Here is a 24,697-nt window from a genome sequence, read left to right as displayed (position 1 = left end):
TCAAAGCAGAAGTTTAAATCAATCCAGCAAAGGAAGCCCAGGGAAAATTAATCCAGTTAATACATTAGAGTAAAAAATAGCTTTAAAAGTGAAAATAGTTTTGTCTGAGCATCACCAGAGAACAAAGGAAACAAAATGAAATCAAAAAACAAAATTAACCTGACTTCTGTAATGAGAAAAGAGAGACTGGAAAAAAATGAAATACAACTGTTCCTAAGCCAATCCCCAACACAGGATGGCAGCTCAAAAGTTAGACTGAGCAACAAAATAATGAAGGGATGGGTGTTTGAAATCATTAAATTCTATCTTCTCTCAAAGAGAAGGCAAAAGCTGGGACTAGAAGGAGGAAATAATGCAGCAGTATACCAGAAAAACCAGAACTAAATACTGGGCCAAAAGTTAAATCAAGTAACAATGCAGAAGTGCAGCAACCAAAAACCTTTTCCTACTCTAACCTCAAATCCCTGACTGTCTAAAGACTGTCTCTCTGTTTGGGTATTTTGAGGAGGAGACTGGTGATGCTTATCAGGAACACTCTGGGCCCGTGAAGCTGTTGGGAGAAAGGAAGCATCTCAGCCTTGTATAGTGGTACCTCGGGTTAAGTACTTAATCCGTTCCAGAGGTCTGTTCTTAACCTGAAATTGGTCTTAACCTGAAGCACCACTTTAGCTAATGGGGCCTCCTGCTGCCGCCGCACTGCCGAAGCACAATTTCTGTTCTCATCCTGAAGCAAAGTTCTTAACCTGAAGCACTATTTCTGGGTTAGCGGAGTCAGTGACCTGAAGCGTATGTAACCTGATATCTGAGGTTGTTGAGGGCAGCAGTTGAGCTTGCAGGGCAGCAGTTGAAGAAGGAGCAAAAAGGGGTGTGGGGTTTTTTTTTGTGTGTGTGTGTGTGTGTGTGTGTGTGTGTTTCTTTGTGGCTGATTAGCTGTTCTCCCTGTGCAAAGGTCAGAGGGGGCAGGATTTCTGTTGAGGCAGGTGATTAGCTGTTGGAGGAGCTTATCAGAGCTTGCAGGGTAGTTTGATCCATCTATTAGATTTAGGGGAGCTAGTCTCAAACGTTTGTTGGAGGAGACCTAGGTTTTTTTGTGGGGGGAGTTATTTGTCCTGTCTTCACGCTTTTTATGATGGAGGACCGCTGTAGCCACCCCCAAAGACACGTTCTCAAGATGGAGGGGGAGGGAACAGCTGCAGTCGCCTGCGGTTTCTGCGCAATGTTTGCCATCTTGCCAAAGGTTGCAGGCAGCTTTACCTGCAGCAATTGCATGTTGATTGCCCTCTTAAAAGACAAAGTCCAGCAACTGGAGGAACATGTAGCTACGCTCCAAAGAATTAGAGAGCTGGAGCTCTTCTTGGAAGCAACAGAGCACACCGTCTCCACCAAGGAGGAGACATGGGACTCCCCTGAGAAGGAGGCTAGTTCACCAACACAGGAGCCAGATATATGGAGAAACGTGACTCAAAGAAGTAGGAGGACCAGGGTTCGCTCTGATTGTTTAGAAATACACAATCGCTTTGAGGTCCTCTCCCCTAGCATGGAAGACAAAGAGCAGACTCCATTTGAGGATCTCTCCCTCATTACAGTCAATCAGGTATATGAAGACGAGCAGCAAAGTCAGTCCTCAGGGAATGTGCAGGCGACCTTGGAACGGACAGCTCACGGAAGAACCCCGACCAAACCTAAGAGGAGGCGTGTAGTGGTGATAGGGGATTCCCTACTGAGGGGAACAGAAGCAGTGATCTGTGGGCCTGACAAGATGTCTCGGGAAGCGTGCTGGAAAAATAGTGGAAGTGAACAGCTGGCTTCGCAAATGGTGTAAACAGGAACGGTTTGGATTCTTAGATCACGGACTGCAGTTTCTTGAAGATGGACTTCTGGCAAGTGATGGGCTGCACCTCACAACGGTTGGGAGAAATGTTTTTGCCAAGAATCTCAGAAACCTCATCAGGAGGGCTTTAAACTGACTAATGTGGGGGAGGGAGACAGTGCTCCTGAAGGTAGGAGTCTATCAATTGATGAAGATGATCATCCAAATGTCATAGACCAAATGGAGCAAACAGCACGCAGACCTAGTGGTGGGAGGAAAAAATCCTTAAATAAGAGACACGGGGGAATGATTAATGGACTTCAATGTCTGTACACTAATGCGCAAAGCATGGGAAATAAACAAGATGAGCTTGAGCTCTTGGTACAGCAAACTAAATATGACATAATAGGCATCACTGAAACCTGGTGGGATAAGTCCCACGATTGGAATGTAATAATGGGGGGATACAATCTATTTCAGAGAAACAGACCAGACAAGAAAGGAGGAGGAGTAGCGTTATATGTCAGGGATGTGTATACCTGTGAAGAGATCCAAGATTTAGAACCTCAAAGCCAAAGTGAGAGCATTTGGGTCAAAATTAAGGGAGAGAAGAATAACAGTGACCTCATTGTGGGAGTTTACTATAGATCCCCAAGCCAAATGGAGGACATAGATGATACCTTCCTGGAACAGATGGCCAAGCATGCAAAAGGAAGGGAGATAGTAGTAATGGGGGACTTCAATTGCTGTGATCACCAATAGTCAGCATGGATTTCTGAAAAATAAGTCATGTCAGACTAACCTGATCTCGTTTTTTGACAGAATTACAAGCCTGGTAGATGAAGGGTACGCAGTGGATGTAGCCTACCTTGATTTCAGCAAGGCATTTGACAAGGTGCCCATGATATTCTTGTAAAGAAGCTGGTAAAATGTGGTCTTGACTATGCTACCACTCAGTGGATTTGTAACTGGCTGACTGACCGAACCCAAAGGGTGCTCATCAATAGTTCCTCTTCATCCTGGAGAAGAGTGACTAGTGGGGTGCCACAGGGTTCTGTCTTGGGCCCGGTCTTATTCAACATCTTTATCAACGACTTGGATGATGGACTCAAGGGCATCCTGATCAAATTTGCAGATGACACCAAACTGGGAGGGGTGGCTAACACCCCAGAGGACAGGATCACACTTCAAAACAACCTTGACAGATTAGAGAACTGGGCAAAAACAAACAAGATGAATTTTAACAGGGAGAAATGTAAAGTATTGCACTTGGGCAAAAAAAATGAGAGGCACAAATAGAAGATGGGTGACACCTGGCTTGAGAGCAGTACATGTGAAAAGGATCTAGGAGTCTTGGTTGACCACAAACTTGACATGAGCTAACAGTGTGACGCGGCAGCTAAAAAAGCCAATGCAATTCTGGGCTGCATCAATAGGAGTATAGCATCTAGATCAAGGGAAGTAATAGTGCCACTGTATTCTGCTCTGGTCAGACCTCACCTGCAGTACTGTGTCCAGTTCTGGGACCACAGTTCAAGAAGGACACTGACAAACTGGAACGTGTCCAGAGGAGGGCAACCAAAATGGTCAAAGGCCTGGAAACGATGCCTTATGAGGAACGGCTAAGGGAGCTGGGCATGTTTAGCCTGGAGAAGAGGAGGTTAAGGGGTGATATGATAGCCATGTTCAAATATATAAAAGGATGTCACATAGAGGAGGGAGAAAGGTTGTTTTCTGCTGCTCCAGAGAAGCGGACACGGAGCAATGGATCCAAACTACAAGAAAGAAGATTCCACCTAAACATTAGGAAGAACTTCCTGACAGTAAGAGCTGTTTGACAGTGGAATTTGCTGCCAAGGAGTGTGGTGGAGTCTCCTACTTTGGAGGTCTTTAAGCAGAGGCTTGACAACCATATGTCAGGAGTGCTCTGATGGTGTTTCCTGCTTGGCAGGGGGTTGGACTCGATGGCCCTTGTGGTCTCTTCCAACTCTATGATTCTATGATTCTATATTTCTTCTGGCAATCTCATCCAGCCCAGCCTTTCGCATGATGAATTATGGATATAAGTTAAATAAGCAGGGAGACCATGTATAGCCTTGTCGTACTCCTTTCCCAATTTTGAACCAATCAGTTGTTCCATATCCAGTTCTAACTGTAGCTTCTTGTCCCACATAGAGATTTCTCAGGAGACAGATGAGGCACTCCCAGTTCTTTAAGAACTTGCCATAGGCTGTCTGGCTCAAGGTCAGCAACCACACTACCTGGGGTGTACAAGACATCCATATCTTTCTGGTATAATTCCTCTGTGTATTCTTGCCACCTCTTCTTGATGTCTTCTGCTTCTGTTAGGTCCTTTCCACTTTTGTCTTTTATTATGGTAATCTTTGTACAAAATGTTCCTTTCATATCTCCAATTTTCTTGAACAGATCTCTGGTTCTTCCCATTCTGTCGTTTTCCTATACAGTGGTGCCTCGCAAGATGAAAAGAATCCGTTCTGTGATTCTCTTCGTCTAGCAGTTTTTTTCGTCTTGCGAAACAAGCCCATTGAAGGATTAGCGGATTAGCGCTATTAGCGCTATTAGAGGCTTTTAGAGGCTTTTAGCGGCTTATCTGGTGATCGGATCAGCTGATAAGCGGCTTAGCGGCTTAGAAAAAGGGGGGGGGGAGAAAAAAACCAGCAGGAACTCGCAAGACATTGTCGTCTTGCGAAGCAAGCCCATAGGAGATTCGTTTTGCGAAGCACCTCCAAAACGGAAAACTCTTTCGTCTAGCGAGTTTTCCGTCTTGCGAGGCATTCGTCTTGTGGGGCACCACTGTATTTCTTTGCATTGCTCGTTTAAGAAGGCCTTCTTGTCTCTCCTTGCTATTTTTTTTTGAAATCTGCATTCAATTTCCTGTATCTTTCACTATCTCCCTCACATTTTGCTTGCCTTCTCTCCCCCGCTATTTGTAAGGCCTTGTTGGACAGCCACTTTGCTTTCTTGCATTTCCTTTTCATTGGGATGGTTTTCGTTGCTGCCTCCTGTATAATGTTACGAGCCTCCATCCATAGTTCTTCAGGCACTCTGTCCACCAAATCTAAATCCTTAAACCTGTTCCTCACTTCCACTGTGTATTCATAAGGGATTTGATTTAGATTGCATCTTACCGGCCCAGTGGTTTTTCCTACTTTCTTCAGTTTAAGCTTGAATTTTGCTATAAGAAGCTGATGATCTGAGCCACAGTCAGCTCCAGGTCTTGTTTTTGCTGACTGTATAGAGCTTCTCCATCTTTGGCTGCAGAGAATATAATCAATCTGATTTCGATGCTGCCCATCTGGTGATGTCCATGTGTAGAGTCGTCTCTTGTGTGTTGGGAAAGAGTGTTTGTGGTGACCAGCTTGTTCTCTTGGCAGAACTCTATTAGCCTTTGCCCTGCTTTGTTTTGAACTCCAAGGCCAAACTTGCCAGTTGTTCCTTTTATCTCTTGACTCCCTACTTTAGCATTCCAATCCCCTATAATGAGAAGAACATCCTTCTTTGGTGTCATTTCTATAAGGTGTTGTAAGTCTTCATAGAATTGGTCAATTTCAGTTCAGTGGTTGGTGCATAAACTTGGATTACTGTGATGTTAAAAGGTCTGCCTTGGATTCGTATCGAGATCATTCTATCATTTTTGAGATTGCATCCCAGTACAGCTTTCGCCACTCTTTTTTTGACTATGAGGGCCACTCCATTTCTTTTATGGGTTTCTTGCCCACAGTAGTCATCTCATCTGTCCTCCCAGTTGAACGACGTGGCCCAGGGAGAGAGGGAAAAATAGTGGAAGTGAACAGCTGGCTTTGCAAATGGTGTAAACAGGAACGGTTTGGATTCTTAGATCACGGACTGCAGTTTCTTGAAGATGGACTTCTGGCAAGCGATGGGCTGCACCTCACAATGGTTGGGAGAAATGTTTTTGCCAAAAATCTCAGAAACCTCATCAGGAGGGCTTTAAACTGACTAATGTGGGGGAGGGAGACAGTGCTCCTGAAGGTAGGAGTCTATCAATTAATGAAAATGATCATCCAAATGTCATAGACCAAATGGAGCAAACAGCACGCAGACCTAGTGGTGGGAGGAAAAAATCCTTAAATAAGAGACACGGGGGAATGATTAATGGACTTCAATGTCTGTACACTAATGCGCAAAGCATGGGAAATAAACAAGATGAGCTTGAGCTCTTGGTACAGCAAACTAAATATGACATAATAGGCATCACTGAAACCTGGTGGGATAAGTCCCACGATTGGAATGTAATAATGGGGGGATACAATCTATTTCAGAGAAACAGACCAGACAAGAAAGGAGGAGGAGTGGCGTTATATGTCAGGGATCTGTATACCTGTGAAGAGATCCAAGATTTAGAACCTCAAAGCCAAAGTGAGAGCATTTGGGTCAAAATTAAGGGAGAGAAGAATAACAGAGACCTCATTGTGGGAGTTTACTATAGATCCCCAAGCCAAACGGAGGACATAGATGATGCCTTCCTGGGACAGATGGCCAAGCATGCAAAAGGAAGGGAGATAGTAGTAATGGGGGACTTCAATTACCCGGATATTTGTTGGATGTCAAACTCAGCCAAGAGCATAAGGTCAAACAGATTCCTCACTGGCCTTGCAGACAACTTCATTGTCCAGAAAGTGGGAGGAACAACAAGAGGAACAGCCATTTTAGATCTGGTCCTAACCAATGTTGATGACCTGGTTAGTGGGGTAGAAGTGGAAGGATCATTAGGCGCGAGTGATCATGCTCTTCTGAAGTTTACTATACAGCGGAAAGGAGCAGCCAAGCATACTAGGACTATGGGTATGTTTGTAGGGTATGTTCGTAGCAAAAGGAAGAACAAAGAAACAGTGGGGTCACTCAGAGGAGAAGATGGTGAAATGCAAACAGGGGACACAGAAAGGGCTGAACTCCTCAATGCCTTCTTTGCCTCAGTCTTCTCCGATAAAGAAAAGAATGCCCAACCTGAAGAATTTGGAGCAAATGATTCAGCAAAGGAAACACAGCCCAGAATAACTAAGGAGATAGTACAAGAATACTTGGCTAGTTTAGATAATAATAATAATAATAATAATAATAATAATAATAATAATAATAATAATAATAAATTTTATTTATATCCTGCCCTCCCCAGCCAAGCCGGGCTCAGGGCGGCTAACAACAATCAAATAAACAATCAAATAATAACACATTCTAAAAATATTTCATTATAAAAATTAGTTAAAATCAAATTGATGGCAACCGATTAAACAAAATTCTGTGCAGGTTGCCAGAGGAGGGAGTCAGGCTGCACCCTGACCAAAGGCCTGGCGGAACAACTCTGTCTTGCAGGCCCTGCGGAAAGATGTCAGGTCCCGCAGGGCCCTGGTCTCATGAGGCAGAGCATTCCACCAGAATGGAGCCGCAGCCGAGAAGGCCCTGGCTCTAGTTGAGCCAGCCTAACCTCTCTGAGGCCTGGGACCTTGAGGATGTTATTATTTGCAGACCGTAGGTTCCTCTGTGGGGCATACCGGGAGAGGCGGTCCCGTAGGTACGAGGGTCCTAGGCCGTGTAGGGCTTTGAAGGTTAAAACCAGCACCTTAAACCTGATCCTGTACTCCACCGGGAGCCAGTGCAGCTGGTATAGTACCAGATGAATGTGATCTCGCAGCGAAGACCCCATAAGGAGTCTCGCCGCGGCATTCTGCACCCGCTGGAGTTTCTGGGTCAGTCTCAAGGGCAGCCCCACGTAGAGCGAGTTACAATAATCCAGTCTGGAGGTGACCGTCGCATGGATCACAGTGGCTAGGTCAGGGCGAGAGAGATAAGGGGCCAACTGCTTAGCTTGGCGGAGATGGAAAAATGCCGCCTTTGTTATAGCTGTAATCTGCGCCTCCATAGAGAGGGAGGTATCGAAGATTACACCCAAACTCTTAACGGACGGTGCTGGCACTAATTGCACCCTCGCAAGAGATGGGAGTTGCCCCCTCGATCCCATATCGTCCCGCCCCAGCCAGAGGACCTCTGTCTTCGAAGGATTTAACTTCAACCGGCTCCCACGTAGCCATCCAGCCACAGCTTCCAGACATCTGGTCAGTGTGTCTGGGGCCGAGTCAGGATGGCCATCCATCAACAGATAGTGTCAGGGGTTCAGGAGCAGAGACGCAGAGAAGGGAGGAGACAGAGAGCGAGGGGGAGGAATACGAAGGAAAGATGAGTGGGGATGACGACCCGAGATCACCGAGCCTGTCCAGTGAGTCCGAGGATTCCCAGAAGGGAGCGCCAGCGGTCAGAGCAAGGGGGGAAAGCAGGGGGACACCCCAGGAAGAAGGGTCCAGAGAGGGATCAGAGAGCAGCAGTTGGAGATCGGGACCCACGTACCCAGCCGGGAGCAGCGGGGAGAAAGGGGACCAGATATCGGGTTCCGGAGGCTTTCAGAAGGAGGGAGGGCATGAGTCAGGAGTAGTCACGCCCACCTCGGGGAGCGACGAAACGATCAAGAGGAAGGTAGAGAGTTGGGCGCGCGCGCCAAGTTCAAATGTAGCGGAAGCTGGCGCAGTAAGCAGCCCAGAGAGTGAGCCAGGTCCCAAAGCCCGCCGCAAGGAGGCGGAAGGGTCAGGGGGATCCGCGTCAGAAGAGAGTAGGAAAGAAGAGACCCCGGGGGGCAGAAGGACCCAGAGACGGAAGGAAAGGCGCAGGAGGTGGAGCAAGGCTAGGGTATTAAGCTGGTGTGCTAGAGGCGGAGACTCAGACGGGTCTTCGCCGGTCTGACCTAGAAGAAGTAGGGCTGCACATTGCAGTTTGGAAATGGAACCTGTAATCCAATAAAGACTCTTTTAACCGGAACGCTGGCTAACGTGGTCCTATGTGAGCTGGGACTGAGTGGCAGCCCTGACAGTAAGACCCGTCTCCATTAGCTTCGGACACCTGATACCTCGCAGCGGAGGCAGAAGCAGCGAGAGGAGGAAATTGGTGTTTGGGAGCAAGCTCACAACGGTTGGCAGAGATGACGGAAGCAGAGAAAATTTCAGCGCTGCAACAGGCAGTGACCCAATTGAACGCGGAGGTACAGGCATCCAAGAAAAGGGAGGAGGATGCGGCAGCCGCCTACAGAGATCTCCACGCCAGGTTTGAAGCATTGGTTAAGCATGGGCAGCCAGGACCCAGACCGGAGGGGGTTGGGTTGGCACGGAGAGCAGGAGGGCTTGTGGCTCACTTCGATGGGAATTTACAACAGTACCCCAATTTTCGAGCAGACGTAATGTGCGCACTGCAACTGCTGGCAAAAGACTTTAGAGATGAGGAAGAGAAAGTGGGGTTTATACTATCCCATTTGCATGGGGATGCTAAAGCGTGGCTACGCAATTTGTGGAGGGATAAAGATCCGGCGCTTCAGAGTGCAGATGCCTTTATCAAAGCGATGGATGCGTGCTTTTTATCTACCATTGACGTGGATCTTGCCCGACGGGAGATTCATGGACTGGAACAAGGGAGGGCGAGCGTACGGCAGTACCACGCCCGCTTTTTTGCGCTGGTCAGTGCCTTGGAATGGGACCGGGATTCGCCCCCAGTCAGAGACCTATTCTGGGAGGGTCTGAGCAGTGCTGTTAAAGACGAAATTGCGAGGGGGGAGAGGCCCCGGAGCACGCAGGAGGTGGTCCAAAGGGCGCTGACTGTGGGGGTGAGGCTGGAAGAACGTCCATGGTGCAGAGACGAAGGACGTGGAGGGCGCGAAGCAGCAAGAAGTTTCTCTTTCGTTCCCAGGGAAGCTGCGCGTGCGCAATCCACACCTCCGCCAGGAGGGGGAGTGGAACCTATGGAGGTGGGAGGCGCCAGGGCTCAGTCAGCTACCAGAGCCCCTGCACCGGCGGCAGTCAAGACTAAACCTCCTAGAGGGACCCGGAAGTGTTACATATGCGACAGCTCTCAACACTTGGCGAAAGAGTGTCCCCAGAGGAGCTCCAAGCACACTGCAGCCTCCGCAACGGTGAAAGCGGCCACGCAACACAGCGAACCCCAGCAGGGAAACGATGATGTCTGGCTGGAGACAGAGGCACTGGGGCCCAGCCAGACGCATCACTGAAGCAGTCCCCAGCGATCTTGCAACCCACGGACCCCCTCCCACCCAAACCAGTAGTGCAGCTCACAGCATCTCTCCAGCTACCCGATGGCGTCACTATCGAAGTGCTGCTTTCTGTGGATTCTGGAAGCAACGCAGACTTTATAGCGCAGGATTTTGTGGAGCAGCACGCTATACAGCTATTACCTGCCACTCTGCCCCTGCAAGTCGTCACAGTGGATGGCAGAGAGCTGCTGGGGGGGCAGGTGGTGAAGCAGACGCCGCCAATGGTGATGCGCCTTGGTAACCACAGGGAAGTCATCAGTTTTAATGTCACCCGACTGTCGGACACACCCATTGTGTTGGGCATGAGTTGGCTGGACAGGCACAGTCCGACACTGGCTTGGTACCAGCGACAGCTGATCTTCGGCTCCTCTTACTGCGCAGAACACTGCATCCTGCCCAGACAGGAGGGAGAGGAGGAGGAATCACAACTGCAGTTGGGAACGTTGCAAGCAGTCCCCCACAAATACGCAGACTTTCTGGAGGTCTTCTGCGAGAAGGAGGCAGACAAGCTACCACCGCACAGGCAATATGACTGCAAGATTGACCTCCTACCAGGGGCGACGCTACCGAAAGGGAAGCTGTATTCCATGTCTGAGGACGAACTACAGGAACTCAAACAGTTCATAGATCACAATTTGGAGCGCGGTTTCATCCGGGAGTCCAGGGCAGTAGGGGGCAGTCCTGTTTTCTTCGTGAAGAAGAAGGACACGCCCCAAAAAAGACTGGTGGTGGATTTTCGCCTCTTGAACAAGATGACCAAGCCCTCTGATTTCCCCATGCCCAGGATTGACGACCTACTGGCGACGGTGCGCAAGGGACGCGTGTTCACCAAGTTGGACCTGCGAGGGGCGTACAATCTCATCCGCATGAGGGAGGGCGATGAGTGGAAGACAGCCATGTTCACGCCTCTGGGCACCTACGAATACAGAGTGATGCCGTTTGGATTGCAAAACGGTTCTCACTGTTTTCAAGCTTTCATGCATCATGTGTTGGCGGGACTCCTCTACAAGAAGTGCGTCTGCTTTCTGGATGACATCCTGATATTCTCCGAATCGCAGCAAGCGCATGACCAAGACGTTCGGGAGGTGCTGGAGAGGTTGCAGCAGCATAGACTGTACGCCAAACTGGAGAAGTGCCAGTTCGACACGAAGGAGGTGGATTTCTTGGGTTACAAGTTGTCGGACAAGGGGCTAGCCATGGACAGCGCCAAGGTTCGCGCGGTGTTGGATTGGAAGAGCCCGCGCAACCGGAAGGAGGTCCAGCGGTTTGTCGGCTTCGCCAACTTCTATCGCAAGTTTATCAAGGGGTTCGCGATGCAGACGGCGGCTATTACGGACACGCTAAGCTCCAAGAAAAAGAAATTCATCTGGACGGAGCAGGCGGAGCAGTCCTTTCAGGCACTCAAGCGTCTCTTCGCGTCGGAAGAGCAACTGCTGCATATCGACCCCAGCAGACCGATGCGGGTAGAGACAGACGCGTCCGATAGAGCAGTGGGAGCTGTCCTGCTGCAGAGGGACCCACAGGGGGTCTGGAGGCCGGGAGCGTTCTACTCCAGAAAGCTCAGCAAGTCGGAGCAGAACTACACCATCTGGGACAGGGAGTTGCTTGCCATTCATGCAGCTTTCAAGGCGTGGAGACACTTCCTGATCGGCGCCAAGCACACGGTGCAGGTCTGCACGGACCACAAGAATCTGGAGCACTGGCGCACGGCGAAGTTCCTGAACCAGAGGCAGATACGTTGGGCGGAGTTCTTTGCTGACTTCGATTTCCGAATAGAGTACGTCCCAGGCGACACCAACATCATGGCGGATGCACTGTCCCGAAAACCGCAATACCTCGAAGAGGCGACCCCAGCGGCAGCCATGCACATCTTCGCGCCAACAGCGTGGGCGTGCGCTTCAGCCACAGTAGACCTGGATGCGGTGCGGCGGGCGTTGCAGGACGACTCATTCGCGCAGGCGAAGATGGCCGAGGTGCACAAGGGCACGGCGAAGAGCGACGAGTTCCAGATACGAGACGGCTTGCTCTTACGTAAAGGGGCCATCTACGTGCCGGGAGACGAACTTCGCGCCAAGGTACTGCAGCAGTTGCACGACGCACCCACGGCCGGGCACTTTGGCACAGAAAAAACGGTGGAATTAGTCGCAAGGGACTTTTGGTGGCCCAGACTGAGAGGGGAAGTCGCGGACTACGTCGCGAGGTGCGACACCTGCCAGAGGGCCAAACCGGTGCACAAACCACCGGCGGGACTGCTGGAACCGCTGCAAACGCCGTTTGAACCGTGGGAGAGGGTGGCCCTGGACTTTGTCACGGATCTACCCAGCTCGAGAGGCAAGACAGCTGTACTAGTGGTGGTGGACTTGTTCGCCAAGATGGCACATTTCATACCGTGTGCGAAGGTGGCCACGGCAGAACAAACAGCCAAACTGTTCATAGATCACGTGTTCAAAGTGCACGGGCTGCCGCGGTCTATACTGTCCGACCGCGGCCGCCAGTTCATCTCGAATTTCTGGCAGAAGCTGATGGGCTTCCTGAACGTCAAGATCAACCTGACATCAGCGAGACACCCGCAGACCAACGGGCAAGCGGAGAGGGTCAATGCCATCATGCAGCAGTACCTGAGATGCTATGCCAATCAACAGCCTGCGACGTGGGTGGATTACCTGCCGCTCGCCGAGTTCGCCTACAACAACACGAAGCACGTGTCCACAGGGGTGACGCCGTTCTTCGCCAACAATGGGAGGAATCCCAGAACCTTCCCGGGACTGGACAGAGTGGGGGAAGGGGAACCGCAGACGGCGGACGCTTTCGCGTCTGAGTTGCAGGAGGTCCACGATCAACTCCGACGGCAGCTGGAGCTAGCGAAGCACGCATACAAGGTGCAAGCTGACAAGCACAGGCGGGTTGGCGAAGAGATACGAGTGGGAGACTGGGTCTGGTTGGCAGCCCACGCAGTGCCGACCAGATCGTTAGCCAAGAAGAAGTTGGGGCACAAGCAACTCGGTCCATACCAAGTCGAAGCGCAGATCAACCCAGTAGCTTTCAGGCTGGTGCTACCGGAGGGTTCCAGGATGCATCCGGTGTTCCACAGGTCGGTGCTCACTCCCTACAGGGCACCTCACAGGTTCCAGGAACCAGGAACGGCACCGAGTCCGTCTCAGGAGCGGACGGAGGCGGGGAGATTGCCACAGCAGGACCCCATCAACGAAGTCACGGAGATTTTGGACTCCAGATGGGGGGGAAGACGGAGTAGAATACCTCCTAGCCAGAGAGGGCACCCGGGCCAGTGCTAATAGCTGGGTGCCAGACTACGCTTTGGAGGAACCCCTGCTCAAGGACGAGTTTCATGCCCTTTTCCCACACAGACCCATGCCGGCAGGCTTCTTCGACGACTGGTTGTTCACGCCCACACTTTCCTCCAGCACGTTCCATGGCTTCGACTCGGACGGGGAGCCCGCACAGGGCACACGTTCCCCAGAGGGGTCACCGGAGGGTTCGGCGTCCGACACCTCGTATTGGTGAGACGATCGGCCAGAGGAGCAGTGGCGCCGGAGGTGGCTGGAGATGCCAGGTCAAGCGACCGACGCAGAGACTGACATGGACGTGTGCGGGGAGGATCTCGGTTTCGAGCACGGCGGCACTGAAATGGAGGCGGAGCAGCTCACCGTTGACGAACGCGAGGAGGAAGACTCGGAGGTCTTCAGTTGGCGGCCAGCGACGAGGAGCGAACTGTATCCGGCATTCACTCCTGTGATGATGGAGCACCCTGCAACCACCCTTGAAAGTGGGGAGGGGGGAAGGGGGGGCTTCGAGGGGGGGATGGATGTCAGGGGTTCAGAAGCAGAGACGCAGAGAAGGGAGGAGACAGAGAGCGAGGGGGAGGAATACGAAGGAAAGATGAGTGGGGATGACGACCCGAGATCACCGAGCCTGTCCAGTGAGTCCGAGGATTCCCAGAAGGGAGCGCCAGCGGTCAGAGCAAGGGGGGAAAGCAGGGGGACACCCCAGGAAGAAGGGTCCAGAGAGGGATCAGAGAGCAGCAGTTGGAGATCGGGACCCACGTACCCAGCCGGGAGCAGCGGGGAGAAAGGGGACCAGATATCGGGTTCCGGAGGCTTTCAGAAGGAGGGAGGGCATGAGTCAGGAGTAGTCACGCCCACCTCGGGGAGCGACGAAACGATCAAGAGGAAGGTAGAGAGTTGGGCGCGCGCGCCAAGTTCAAATGTAGCGGAAGCTGGCGCAGTAAGCAGCCCAGAGAGTGAGCCAGGTCCCAAAGCCCGCCGCAAGGAGGCGGAAGGGTCAGAGGTCAGGCGGGCGCTGGTCCGGGTCAGGCGGGCCGAGGCGGGGGAGGGGCGGGGGGCGCCCCCTTGCCGGCTCCGCTCTGGGGGTCCCTCTCGCCGCGGGGGGGGGCGGGGGGGGTCTCAGGGGCGGCGGAGCGGGACCCTCGGCGGCTCCAGCCTCCCGCCGAGCGCCAGTGACGCAGCAGCCGGAGCGGGGGGCCGCCAGGGGGGATGCCAAGGGCCGGGCGGCCCAGCCCCCCCCCAGCGCCCCCACCCGGGCCCGCCACGCCCCCGCCGGGCTGGGGGGGGCAGCGGGGGAAAGACCGTGGCAGCGCCCGGGGGTCCCCCCAATGCCAGGACCCCCCGCCCCCCTCCAAGGGGATCGCCCCGCTGCAGCGTCCCTGTGTGCCCCCCCTGCCTCAGGCCCCTCCCCCGATCCCCCTTCATGGGGGGGAGGGGAAAGGGGCCAGGGTCACTCGGGGTCCCCCCCCTCCAGGCCCCGCCCCACCTGCGCAGAGGGGCAGGCGGGTGTTCAACGGGGGAAGCTGCTGCCCCGGTGGCCAAGGCGCGCTCCGCCGGCCTCCCCCGGGGGGCCCCTCCCGTTTGTTTATTGATCTCCCTAGACATTGATCTCTCTCCCCCTAGATCTCCCTGGCCCCGCCCCTCCGGCGCAGGCCCCGCCCCCGCCCGCCCCCCCGCCCGCTCCCTGCGCGCCGCGGCCGTTGCCAGGGAGGGGCGGGGCCGCCTGCGGCACGCGCGCGCGCGCACTCACGCTCGCCCTCCCGCCGACGCTCCTTCCGGCGGAGGCGGGCTCGGGCGCCTTCTTGGGCGGCGCGCGTGCGCAGTGCGTGCGCCGAGGAGGGACTTAGGGGCGGAGCCGTGGGCGTAAGACGAAGAGGGCGGGTCCGGCCCGCGCGACGGGCGGCGCGGATTGGTCTCCTCCTCTCGCCGCCTGGCCATTGGCTGCCGGGCGGCGCCGCGGAGGAGGACGGGAGCTGTCCGTTTAAATCGACGGCGTTTGGGTCGGAGAGGGAGACGGAGGGCGAGGCGGAGGAGCCGGAGGGGCGCCGGTGAGGCCTCGGGGCGCGGGCAGAGGGCAGAGGGGCCCCTTCCTCGGGCGGGAGGGAGGGGGGACCAGCCAAGCCCCAGCAGATCGGGGGGAGGCGGCCTGAGGCCCGCGGGCGGATCCGGCCCCCGTCGCCTTCTCCCTCCGGCCCGCGGAGGGCCCGGCAATCGGCGCCCTTGGACATGCGCAGAAGGTGTCCTTTCCTTGAAAAGGCATCTCTGGCTTCTTTGCGGGGCCGAGGAATTCGCTCTCTTCCCCCCCCTCCCCGTGTAGTCCGGCCCCCCCAGGGCCTGCGGGACAGCGGACCGGCCCCCTGCGGGAAAGGGTTGCTGCCTCCCGGCCCAGAGGCAGCCTATCTCGGTGCTGGGGGCCATTTGGACTAGCCGGGCCTCCTTTGACCTTGCAGGCTGGGCTTCATTTCCTTACTGGCCTCCCACTGGCTTCTCCCCGAAGGCCTTGCCTGGAGCTGATGGATGGTCCACCTCCCGTGAGTCCCTTTCGGGGGCCGGGGGGGGCGCCTCTCTCTTGCCTGCCTCGGCCTTCGACTCCCCCCCCCCCTCCACCCTGCTTCTGAGATGCTTCATTAAATGAACTCAGCGGCCTTCTCTTTCTCTCCCCACGATGAACTCTGAGGGGAAAAGTTTTCTGCTGCCGAAAGGCCCCTCCCGGCTCCCTGTGTCTGCGCTGCACCTCAAGCGCCCGGCCAGCGATGAGAATGAGCCCCCCAGGGTGAGTTCCCAAGCCCCTCCCTTCTGCAGCATGGGGGGGGGGTGCGAATGGGGCGTTGCCATTTCCAGCAGAGAGGGACGTGGAATAGGACCGGTGAGGGGGCATCCAGCCTGGCCCTGGAGAATAACAAGCGGCTGCCCTTTCCTTCCTCCCAGAAACGGGCTCGGGCTCCCCTGGAGCCTACCAAGCAGGGAGGACCTGTGACAGCAGCCCCCTCCGTTCCGAAGCCTCCGCCAGCGGCCCCTGCGCTCCGAGGCCACCGCCAGGCCGGTAAGCTCAGGTCGGGGGGGGGGGCGGGGCAGAACCTGGGGAGCCCTTCTGGACTTTGCTGTAACACCGCTTTCTTGGCAGGGGGGCGCCGCCGCTCGAGCACTCGGACCCAGGCGACTGCGGGTGTGGCAGGGCCGTCCACCACAGGTAGGCAGCGGGCTGCAGAAGCGTCCCTGTTAAGGGTGCCATATCGTACCTGTAAGGAATTGATCATTTAGAGGAGCAGCACCCATCGTGTTATTTTTCAAAAATATTATAAATATTGTTGTATTGATTTCCATTACAGTGGTACCTTGCTTCTCAAACGGCTTAGTTGTTGAACAAATTGGCTCCTGAACGCTGGAAACTTGGAAGTAAGCTTTCCAGTTTGCGAACGTTTTTTAGAAGCTGAACATCCGACACAGCTTCCGAATGAGTGCAGGATGCTCCTGCAGCCAGTCGGAAGCCGTCCCTTGGTTTGCGAATGGTTTCTGGAGTCTTGGACTCCAGGAACGGATGAAGTTTGAGAACCAAGCCACCTCTGTATAAAAAACAATGGCATTGCATAGCTAACCTATGGAACTTCCTCCCACAGGAGGTAGTGATAGCTACTAACTTGGATGGCTTTACAAGAGGATTAAACAGATGCACATCCGAGAGGGCAATCAGTGGCTACTAGCCGTGATGTCTGTGCTCTGCTTCTATGGCTGGAGGCAGAAATTCTTCTGGATACCTGTTGCTGGAAGCCACAAAGGGGGAGAGGGCTCTTGGACTTGAATCCTGCTCTCTGGTTTCCCACAGGAAACTGTTTGGCCACTGAGAACAGGATGCTGGGCTAGACAGGCCCCCTTGGGCCTGATCCAGTTATGTTCTTACAACACCAGGCAGCTATCTTTGCTGGACTCTTTTTGGCACCTGCTGAAGCCATTTTAGTTTTTCCAAGCTGATTCAGATGTGTAGAATGTGGGTTCCCCGTAATCCTGCATCTGGTGCCCCTTTAACTTGTGTGCATTCAGTGTAGGAAACAATATTAAAAGTTTGGAGAGGGGCTGGGGAAAATGCTCTGGCAATCCTGCCCACCATTAAATCCAGCATATTTCAGCTATACGTGATTTTGACTTTAGGCGCAATCCGTGGAAGGGAACCCCCACATATGTTGCTTTAATCTGTCTTGAGTTCCTTGCTGATTTTATGTTTTGAAGTATTACTATTGTTTGGAGATATTTCATGAAGCAACGGAGGGGAGACAGGGTCCCCTTGGGAATCCTTTCACTGCTTCATGTCTCGTTCCTTGTTTCCCAGCAGGATCCCGTCGGACGGTGGCTGCGGCAGCCCCTAAGCCAGGTAAGGCCTAGAGAAGGGAGGGAGGTGCCCCCCCCCCGTGCCATCCTTGAGCCGCCACCGGGTCCCTCACACTGTCCTCTCTCTCTCCCTCTCCCCTTGGCAGCCGCTGCTCCTGCCGCTGCTGGCGGGGGTGAGAAGAAGCGGGCCCCCTGGGACTTGAAGGGGCAAGTGAGCGACTTGCGGGCCAAAGGGGGGACCTACAAGGAGAAGGCCCAGGGGCTGGCCGGGGAGAATGAGGCCCTGAGGCATCAGCTGAGCCAGCTGGAGGGGGAGCTGAAGCAGGCGACGGCCCGCAACCAGCAGCTGGAGGGGCAGAACAGGTGAGCGAGCAGCAGCCTGAGAAGGGCATGGCGGGCTCCGTCTGCTCCTCCTGCAGCAGGACCTGACCTCTGCCCTACCCTCTCTTGGCAGTGCCCTGGCCTTGGAGCTGCAGACCTGCCAAGCGCAGGCCACAGAGAGCCGGCAGAGGGTGGAGCAGCTGGTGAAGCAGGAGCAGCAGCTGGAGGAGACCGTCAAGAGCCAGAGCCAGACGATCCAGGAGCTGGAAACCGCTGGCCGCAAAGCCAGGGAGGCCAAGGAGGATTTGGCTGCCCAGCTGGAGGCCAGAGAGGTGAGGGGGGGGGGCTGGGGACCCTTCCACCCGCCCTTGAATGGTGCTTGGAATCCCAAGGTGAGGCGAGGAATCCTTGGGACTAGCCAACATCCGCTTGTGACGCCTGCATTCCAGCGGGTTGGACTAGATGTCCCGTAGGTACCCTTCTGATTCCACAATGCCAGACTCAAGATCACAGTTAAGGGTCCTCAGCCCCAGAAAAGAGAGCTAGATACCTTAAAAAATGTTTTTTTAAAAAAATTATTAAATATTTTCAACATATAATACAAACCAAACTAGTTTTAAAAAAGATAATAAGATGAGAGAAAGATGTTGCAAACACTTTTGGAAAACAAGAATTTTTTAATAAAAGATAATAAGAAATACAGAAAAAAGCAATAAAAGGTGGGAAGATAAGGAGAAAAAGAAAGAAAATAAATAAAAATCACAACAGTAATAGTAATAATTGCAATAAAACACAAAATTTTATGTGTCTAGCCCTCTATCATAATTATATCTTAATCTTCAATCCCCCCCATACAGAGAAGTGTATCCCTCTCGGCTCTCGCGGGAAGCGCTTCCCTTCTCCTCAGCCTCACACCCTGTTTCTCACACAAGTCCCTTTTCTATCCATCGCAAGAGGGCCCTAGATATCTGTCTGGGGGAATTGCTAACCTCTGCTGTGTCTGTTCCTGCTGGTGCTTTTCCTTTCCCAGCTGAGGAAGCCTGCATTTGCCGCCTCCTCCCTGAATTGTTGCCTGGCTGAGAGGGCGGGTGGGCGGCTCTGGGTTTGAGGTGGCCCGTCCCTCACTGGCCCTGGGGTTTCTCTGACGCAGGCGGAACTGCGCCTGGCGCAGGAGAGCCTGGCCCGGCGGGCGCAGGAGAATGAGGCGCTGGCAGCACACAAGGCCCAGCTGGAGCAGAAGCAGCACGAGTCGGAGATGGAGCGGCGCTCCCTGCACAACGCCGTCCAGGAGCTGAAGGTGGGCCGGTGGTGGTGGGGGGCTGGCACTGGGGGACCCTTTGTGGGGCTGGGTGCTGACGACTCCCCGCTCCCTCCAGGGCAACATCCGTGTCTTCTGCCGCGTGCGCCCCCTGCTGAGCAGCGAGAAGGAGGCCCAGAAACAGGGGGTGAGCCACCTCCGCTTCCCGCCAGACAACAGCAAGAGCCTGGTCTTATCCAAGGCGGAGGAGGTCAGTCTGGGGGTGGGGGGACAAGGCGGTTGTCGAAGTCTTGGTGGCATCTTGGGCTGTCACAGTTGCCAGGGGACGTCAGGAAGTCTCCACCTGCCGCAAAGCCTGCCGAGAGCCAGTGTGGGGTAGTGCTTAAGAGCGGTGGCCTCGTAATCTGGGGAACCGGGTTCGCATCTCCGCTCCTCCACATGCAGCTGCTGGGTGACCTTGGGCCAGTCGCACTTCTTGAAGTCTCTCAGCCCCACTCACCTCATAGAGTGTTTGTTGTGGGGGAGGAAGGGAAAGGAGAACGTTAGCCACTTTGAGACTCCTTTGGGTAATGATAAAGCGGGATATCAAATCCAAACTCTTCTTCTTCTTCAAATAAGCCAGTGTTGTTCCTGCAATGACCTTTGCAGGAGCAGGAGAAACCCAAATGTTGATGGCCGGCCCAAGGCCAACAGACCCAATGCCAGCTGGAGGATATGTGTGTGTGTGCGCGAGAGAGAGCATTGTGGCCCCGGGAGAGCTGGCCAAGGGGGAACGCGGCCCCTGTCACCACTTTGTCGGTAGAGGCTCATAATCTCAGAGTTGTGGGTTCAAGTCTTGCTTTGGGGGTGGACTAGATGAGCCTCGTGGGTCTTCCAACTCTGCAATTCTTTGATTCTCTGCCAGTCCCACGTTGGCCGGGAGCGAAAAGAGGACATTGTCTATGAGTTCAACTTTGACCAGGTCTTCCCTCCGTCCAGCTCCCAGGAGGAGGTCTTTGAGGAGATCTCTCTGCTTGTGCAGGTAAGGAAAAGCATATTATTCTGTCAACCACCCTGAAGAGCACATAAATCAATCAAATAAATATATAGAATAAATACATTAAGGGGGGAAGCGGCCCAGTTCTTCTAGTTTGTTATTATGTTGAGCATGGTACAGTCGTATCTTGGCCCTCAAACACCTTGGTACTCGTACACTTTGGCCCCTGAACGCTGAAAACCTGGAAGTAAGTGTTCCAACTCCCCAACATTCTTTGGCAGCCTTAGTTTTTGAACGGACTCGGTTCGACAACCAAGGTGCCACTGTATGATGATGATGATCGTGAGGATGATTTCCCGGCTGATTTGGCTGGTTTGTCCTGTGAGTCGTGGCTGAAGGATGGTCTGGAAATTCCACATAGGGCGGCTCTCCCCCTCCGGGGGCAGGTGGGGTCTGGTGGACGCCAGCCTGACGGCTTCCCTTCCTCCCCGCAGTCGGCCTTGGACGGCTACCACGTCTGCATCTTTGCCTACGGGCAGACGGGGAGCGGCAAGACGTACACCATGGAGGGCCCCGACTGCCAGGACCCTTCCACGGCCGGCATGATCCCCCGCGCAGTGCAGCAGATCTTCAGGAAAGCCCGGGAGATGGAGGCCAAAGGCTGGAAGGTGGGGGCAGAGAGGGAAAGCGGATGCAGGTGTCCAAAGGGGGTGGAGACCCCCGCTGCATTCACTCGCCATGCTGCAATTGCCAGGGGGGTTTCGCACTGGGCTTGGGAGCTCCCAGAGAGGGCGCTGGTGAGAGAGGGCTGCCTCCTTCACCCTCACCCACCCCACAGGATGGTGAGACCGCCAGTGTTTTTCTGCAGGGCCTTCCGTTCAGCCTCACAAGATCCCCTGAACACCCGAGGGCTGGCCTGTCTGAACTCCTGGGCCTCACCTTTGGAAGCCTCCTCTTGGAATAGCCATGCCAGTTGGTCCCCGAGTCTGAGCTGGGAGCGATGTGCTGGCTGGGCACGCGCCACCCCAGCCGCCTTCCCTGGTCTGATCCTGCCCCTCTGCCTGTCTCCTCCCAGTACCATTTCACTGCCAACTTCCTGGAGATCTACAATGAGTCTCTGCGGGACCTGCTGGTGTTGCGCCCTGAGCGGGGCTCTGAGCTGGAGATCCGGCGAGTGAGCCAATGCACGGAGGAGCTGCACGTTCCCAACCTCTGCTACGTCCCCGTTGCTTCGGAGCAAGAGGTACCGCGGTGGGGGGGGGGGCAGCTGTCTGTCTGGGATTTTCCTGGGGGGTTCCAGCGGTGCAGGGGGTCGGGTAGATGACCCTTGGGGGTCCCCTTCCAACACTACTCTTCTCCCGCTCTCTGCACTGTGTCCGGCCACCAGCCTGCTTGCAAGGGGTGGAGGAGAGGCAGAAGCCAGAGAACCAGCCCCATTGTGACCCGTTTTAGGGCCTTGGTCTGGGGACAAGGCAGCCAGAGTGTGTCTGCATCCAAAGCCTCTGAGGGGAGGAGCAGAGGGAGGAATCTGGGGTTGGGCTAGATGACCCTGGGGGCTCCCCTCCGACTGTGCCGTTCTCTGAGAGGCTTCTGCATGAAGGCCTGAGCCATCCTGCCTGTCTGGAGAGCTCAGATCACCTGGGTCTTGGCCCCTCGGCTCCTTATGGGGCTTCTGCCTGCCCTAGAGTTCCCAGAGGAAGAACTCCCCCCCCCCCCCATGCTTCCCTTTCTATTTGCAGGCAATGGTAGAAACTCCAGTGTAGAGGCTAGGCACCAAGCGGCTCCTTAAACCAAGCTTAAACTCACCCAAATGGGATGTCTCGTTGCCATTTTGGGGCCAGGCGTTCTAAAGTCTTATTTTTCAAATGATGGCCTGACTGACTGACTGATTCTCAGTTAAACATCTGGCCAGTTCAGATGACCACCTTGAGCTGGGATTGGGGCAGTCCACATATCTTGGCCTATTCCAACTTCTCTTTCTTAACTGTACATTCAGAATATAAGAATATTCTTTGCAGCTGAGCGTGGGGCAGTGGGGGCAGCGGGGGAGTGAAGTCAGGTGAGAACAAGGAGCTGCCATTGTTCACTGCTCCTGCTCAGGCTGCTGAGAGAAACCGTTTTGGTTCCTGATACTCATTCTGATTGTGTAACGGATAGAATTCTATAGGACGAGGTCCTCGTGTGTGGAAAGAGTCTTGCTCCGAGGATTCCCAGGCTTCCCCTCCAGGCGGTGATGTCCAACGCCATCGGGCGCCCGGGCATCTCAGTCTGGTCGCAAGTAGCCAATAGCCGGGGGGGGGGAATGTGCCCGGCTAGCCTCTTCACGCTGTTTGCCTGGGGCTGGCTAGGGCCAGAGGATCTCTGGGGTCCCTTCCGACCGCCATTCTCCGCCTCCTGCCCCCCGCTTGCCCCTTCAGGTCCTGAAGCTGCTCCAGAGAGCCAAAGCCAACCGCTCGGTGGCCAAGACCAATCTCAACGAGCGCTCGTCCCGCAGCCACAGCCTCTTCCAGTTGCGCATCGAGGGCCACAACCCCAACCGGGAGCTGCACACCTCCTGTGAGTGTGGCCGGCCCCACGACCCCCTTCGCCGGAGGCCTCTGTCCCTGCCCTGGCCCAGAGGCGCTCCCTTGCTCTCCCTCCTCTTCTAGGCCAGGCCCTCTGTGGGTCCCTGGTCCCCAGCACCCCCCCCTTCTCCCTCCACCCTCACCCCTCCTTTGTCGTCCCCCCCCCCCCCCGCAGCCGTGCTGAGCTTGGTGGACCTGGCTGGCAGCGAGCGCCTGGACAGGTCCCTCTCCACCGGCGACCGCCTCAAGGAGACCCAGGCCATCAACAGCAGCCTCTCCAACCTGGGCCTGGTCATCACCGCCCTCAGCAACAAGGTAGGCGGGAGAGGGGGGTCGCGTGTGCCTCCGGGGGGGGGGGGAGTCCTGGCCAGCCATGGGGCAGCCCTTTGCAGCCCCACAGCCCGCCTCCCGCAGTGCGCTGGTCTTCTGCGAGGGTGAGGATGTGGCGTCCAGCACTGTCTCACGTGTGGGGTGCCCACCTATCGGGGGCTCTAGAGCTGTGATTCCTTCCAACTCTACAATTCAATCGGGAATGGGACAGCCTCATGATGCTGGCGGAACCGGCCTGCCCTAAGTGGGGAGGAGGGTCCCCACACATTTCCCCCTCCTGCACCCATCCTTGTCCGCTTCCTTTGCCCCCTTGCAGGAGGCCCATGTGCCCTACCGGAACAGCAAGCTGACCTACCTCCTCCAGAACTCCTTAGGCGGCAATTCCAAGATGTGAGTCGGCAAGGAGGGAGTTGATGGCTCCCCCTCCCCTTTGAGGCCTGGTCTGCGCTGTCCTGCCAGGAACGCAGGGGGTTGGGCTAGATGACCCCTTTCAACCCAGAGGTCTCTGACAGGGGGGCCATGCACCCCCCTTGAGGCAGCCTCTGTTTCTCCTCACCCTCTCCTCTGGCCTTTCCCCCCAGGCTGATGTTTGTTAACATCTCGCCCTCGGAGGAGAACTTTGCCGAGTCCCTCAATTCCCTTCGCTTTGCCAGAAAGGTAAGTGGCTGCAGCATCCGGCTGGGGGGGGGGCCGGGGGTGTCCCTTTCTCTGGGCTGCTTGCAGAATCTCCTCTGCGGAAGGGGCATCCTGACCGCAGCTGGATGGAGGAGGTGGCGGCAGCAGCAGCTGTGGGGACCAGTTTCTGGCCCCCCAAATCTGCCCGGTCTTGCCTTGCAGGTGAATGACTGTGTCATTGGCACAGCGACAAAGAGGAAGTGAGGGCGGCGGAGGCGGCTGGTCTTTCTGCGTCTTGGATAGCGACTCCCATTCTTACTCTTTTGTCTTCTAAAGTCATGATACTTTTTTTGTAATAAATGTTTATATTTCTGCATTTATATTCTGAAATTTTCTTCTTCCACTGCTGAATTTGGCTTTTTCTGCTGTCTTCCTCCGGTGAGCTGCGTGCCCAGGCTCCACTTCAGGGCGTCTCCTCCCTCTCAAGCCTCCCTGCCCTTTCGTTGGCAGCAGTGCAGTGGCCTGTGTGGTGTAGTGGTTAAGAGCAGTGGACTCGTAATCTGGGGAACCGGGTTCGTGTCTCCGCTCCTCCACATGCAGCTGCTGGGTGACCTTGGGCCAGTCACCCTTCTCTGAAGTCTCTCAGCCCCACTCACCTCACAGAGGGTTTCTGGTGGGGGAGGAAGGGAAAGGAGATTGTTAGCCACTTTGAGACTCCTTCTGGTAGTGATAAAGCAGGATATCAAATCCAAACTCCTCCTCTTCCTCCCCCTCTTCTTCTTCTTCTTCTTCAGGGGTAAGGGAAATAGGTGGCTTGAGCTTGAGTTTGGCCCTTCTGGAAAGGATCCTGTGGCAACGGGAGGACTTTAACTGTGGCTGAGGCAGGAAAGCCTTGTAGGTAACCGTAAGACCCTTGTGGTCTGAGGAGGCTTCAAGGGCTCTCAGCAACCAACTCTTGCATGATGTGGCTTTGCTAGCAAGGCCAAAACATGCAGAAATGGCCCGCCAGGAAAGATGGGCTACTCCTGTTGAACTCCTTCCTGCAAAAAGCTGCCACAGCACCTCGCCAG

General features: G+C 54.8%; 1 protein-coding gene across 1 annotated transcript; it reads left to right on the top strand.

Annotated features, from left to right (window-relative positions):
- Positions 1–17,455: 17,455 nt before the first annotated feature.
- On the top strand, positions 17,456–23,891 carry LOC308578138 (carboxy-terminal kinesin 2-like; the record flags this gene model as incomplete). Its single annotated transcript, XM_081178404.1, has 13 exons — positions 17,456–17,606; positions 17,710–17,926; positions 18,018–18,216; positions 19,035–19,181; positions 19,261–19,392; positions 20,047–20,163; positions 20,613–20,786; positions 21,194–21,361; positions 22,536–22,674; positions 22,858–22,997; positions 23,329–23,402; positions 23,594–23,708; positions 23,850–23,891. Coding segments are annotated over 13 exons (1,815 nt in total), but the record flags the coding sequence as incomplete, so codon positions are not given.
- Between the last annotated feature and the right edge of the window lie 806 nt (positions 23,892–24,697).

The sequence above is a fragment of the Podarcis bocagei genome (assembly GCF_964188305.1).
Source record: "Podarcis bocagei genome assembly, chromosome: W".
Lineage (NCBI taxonomy): Eukaryota > Metazoa > Chordata > Lepidosauria > Squamata > Lacertidae > Podarcis > Podarcis bocagei.
This window is presented reverse-complemented; position numbering and strand designations above follow the sequence as displayed.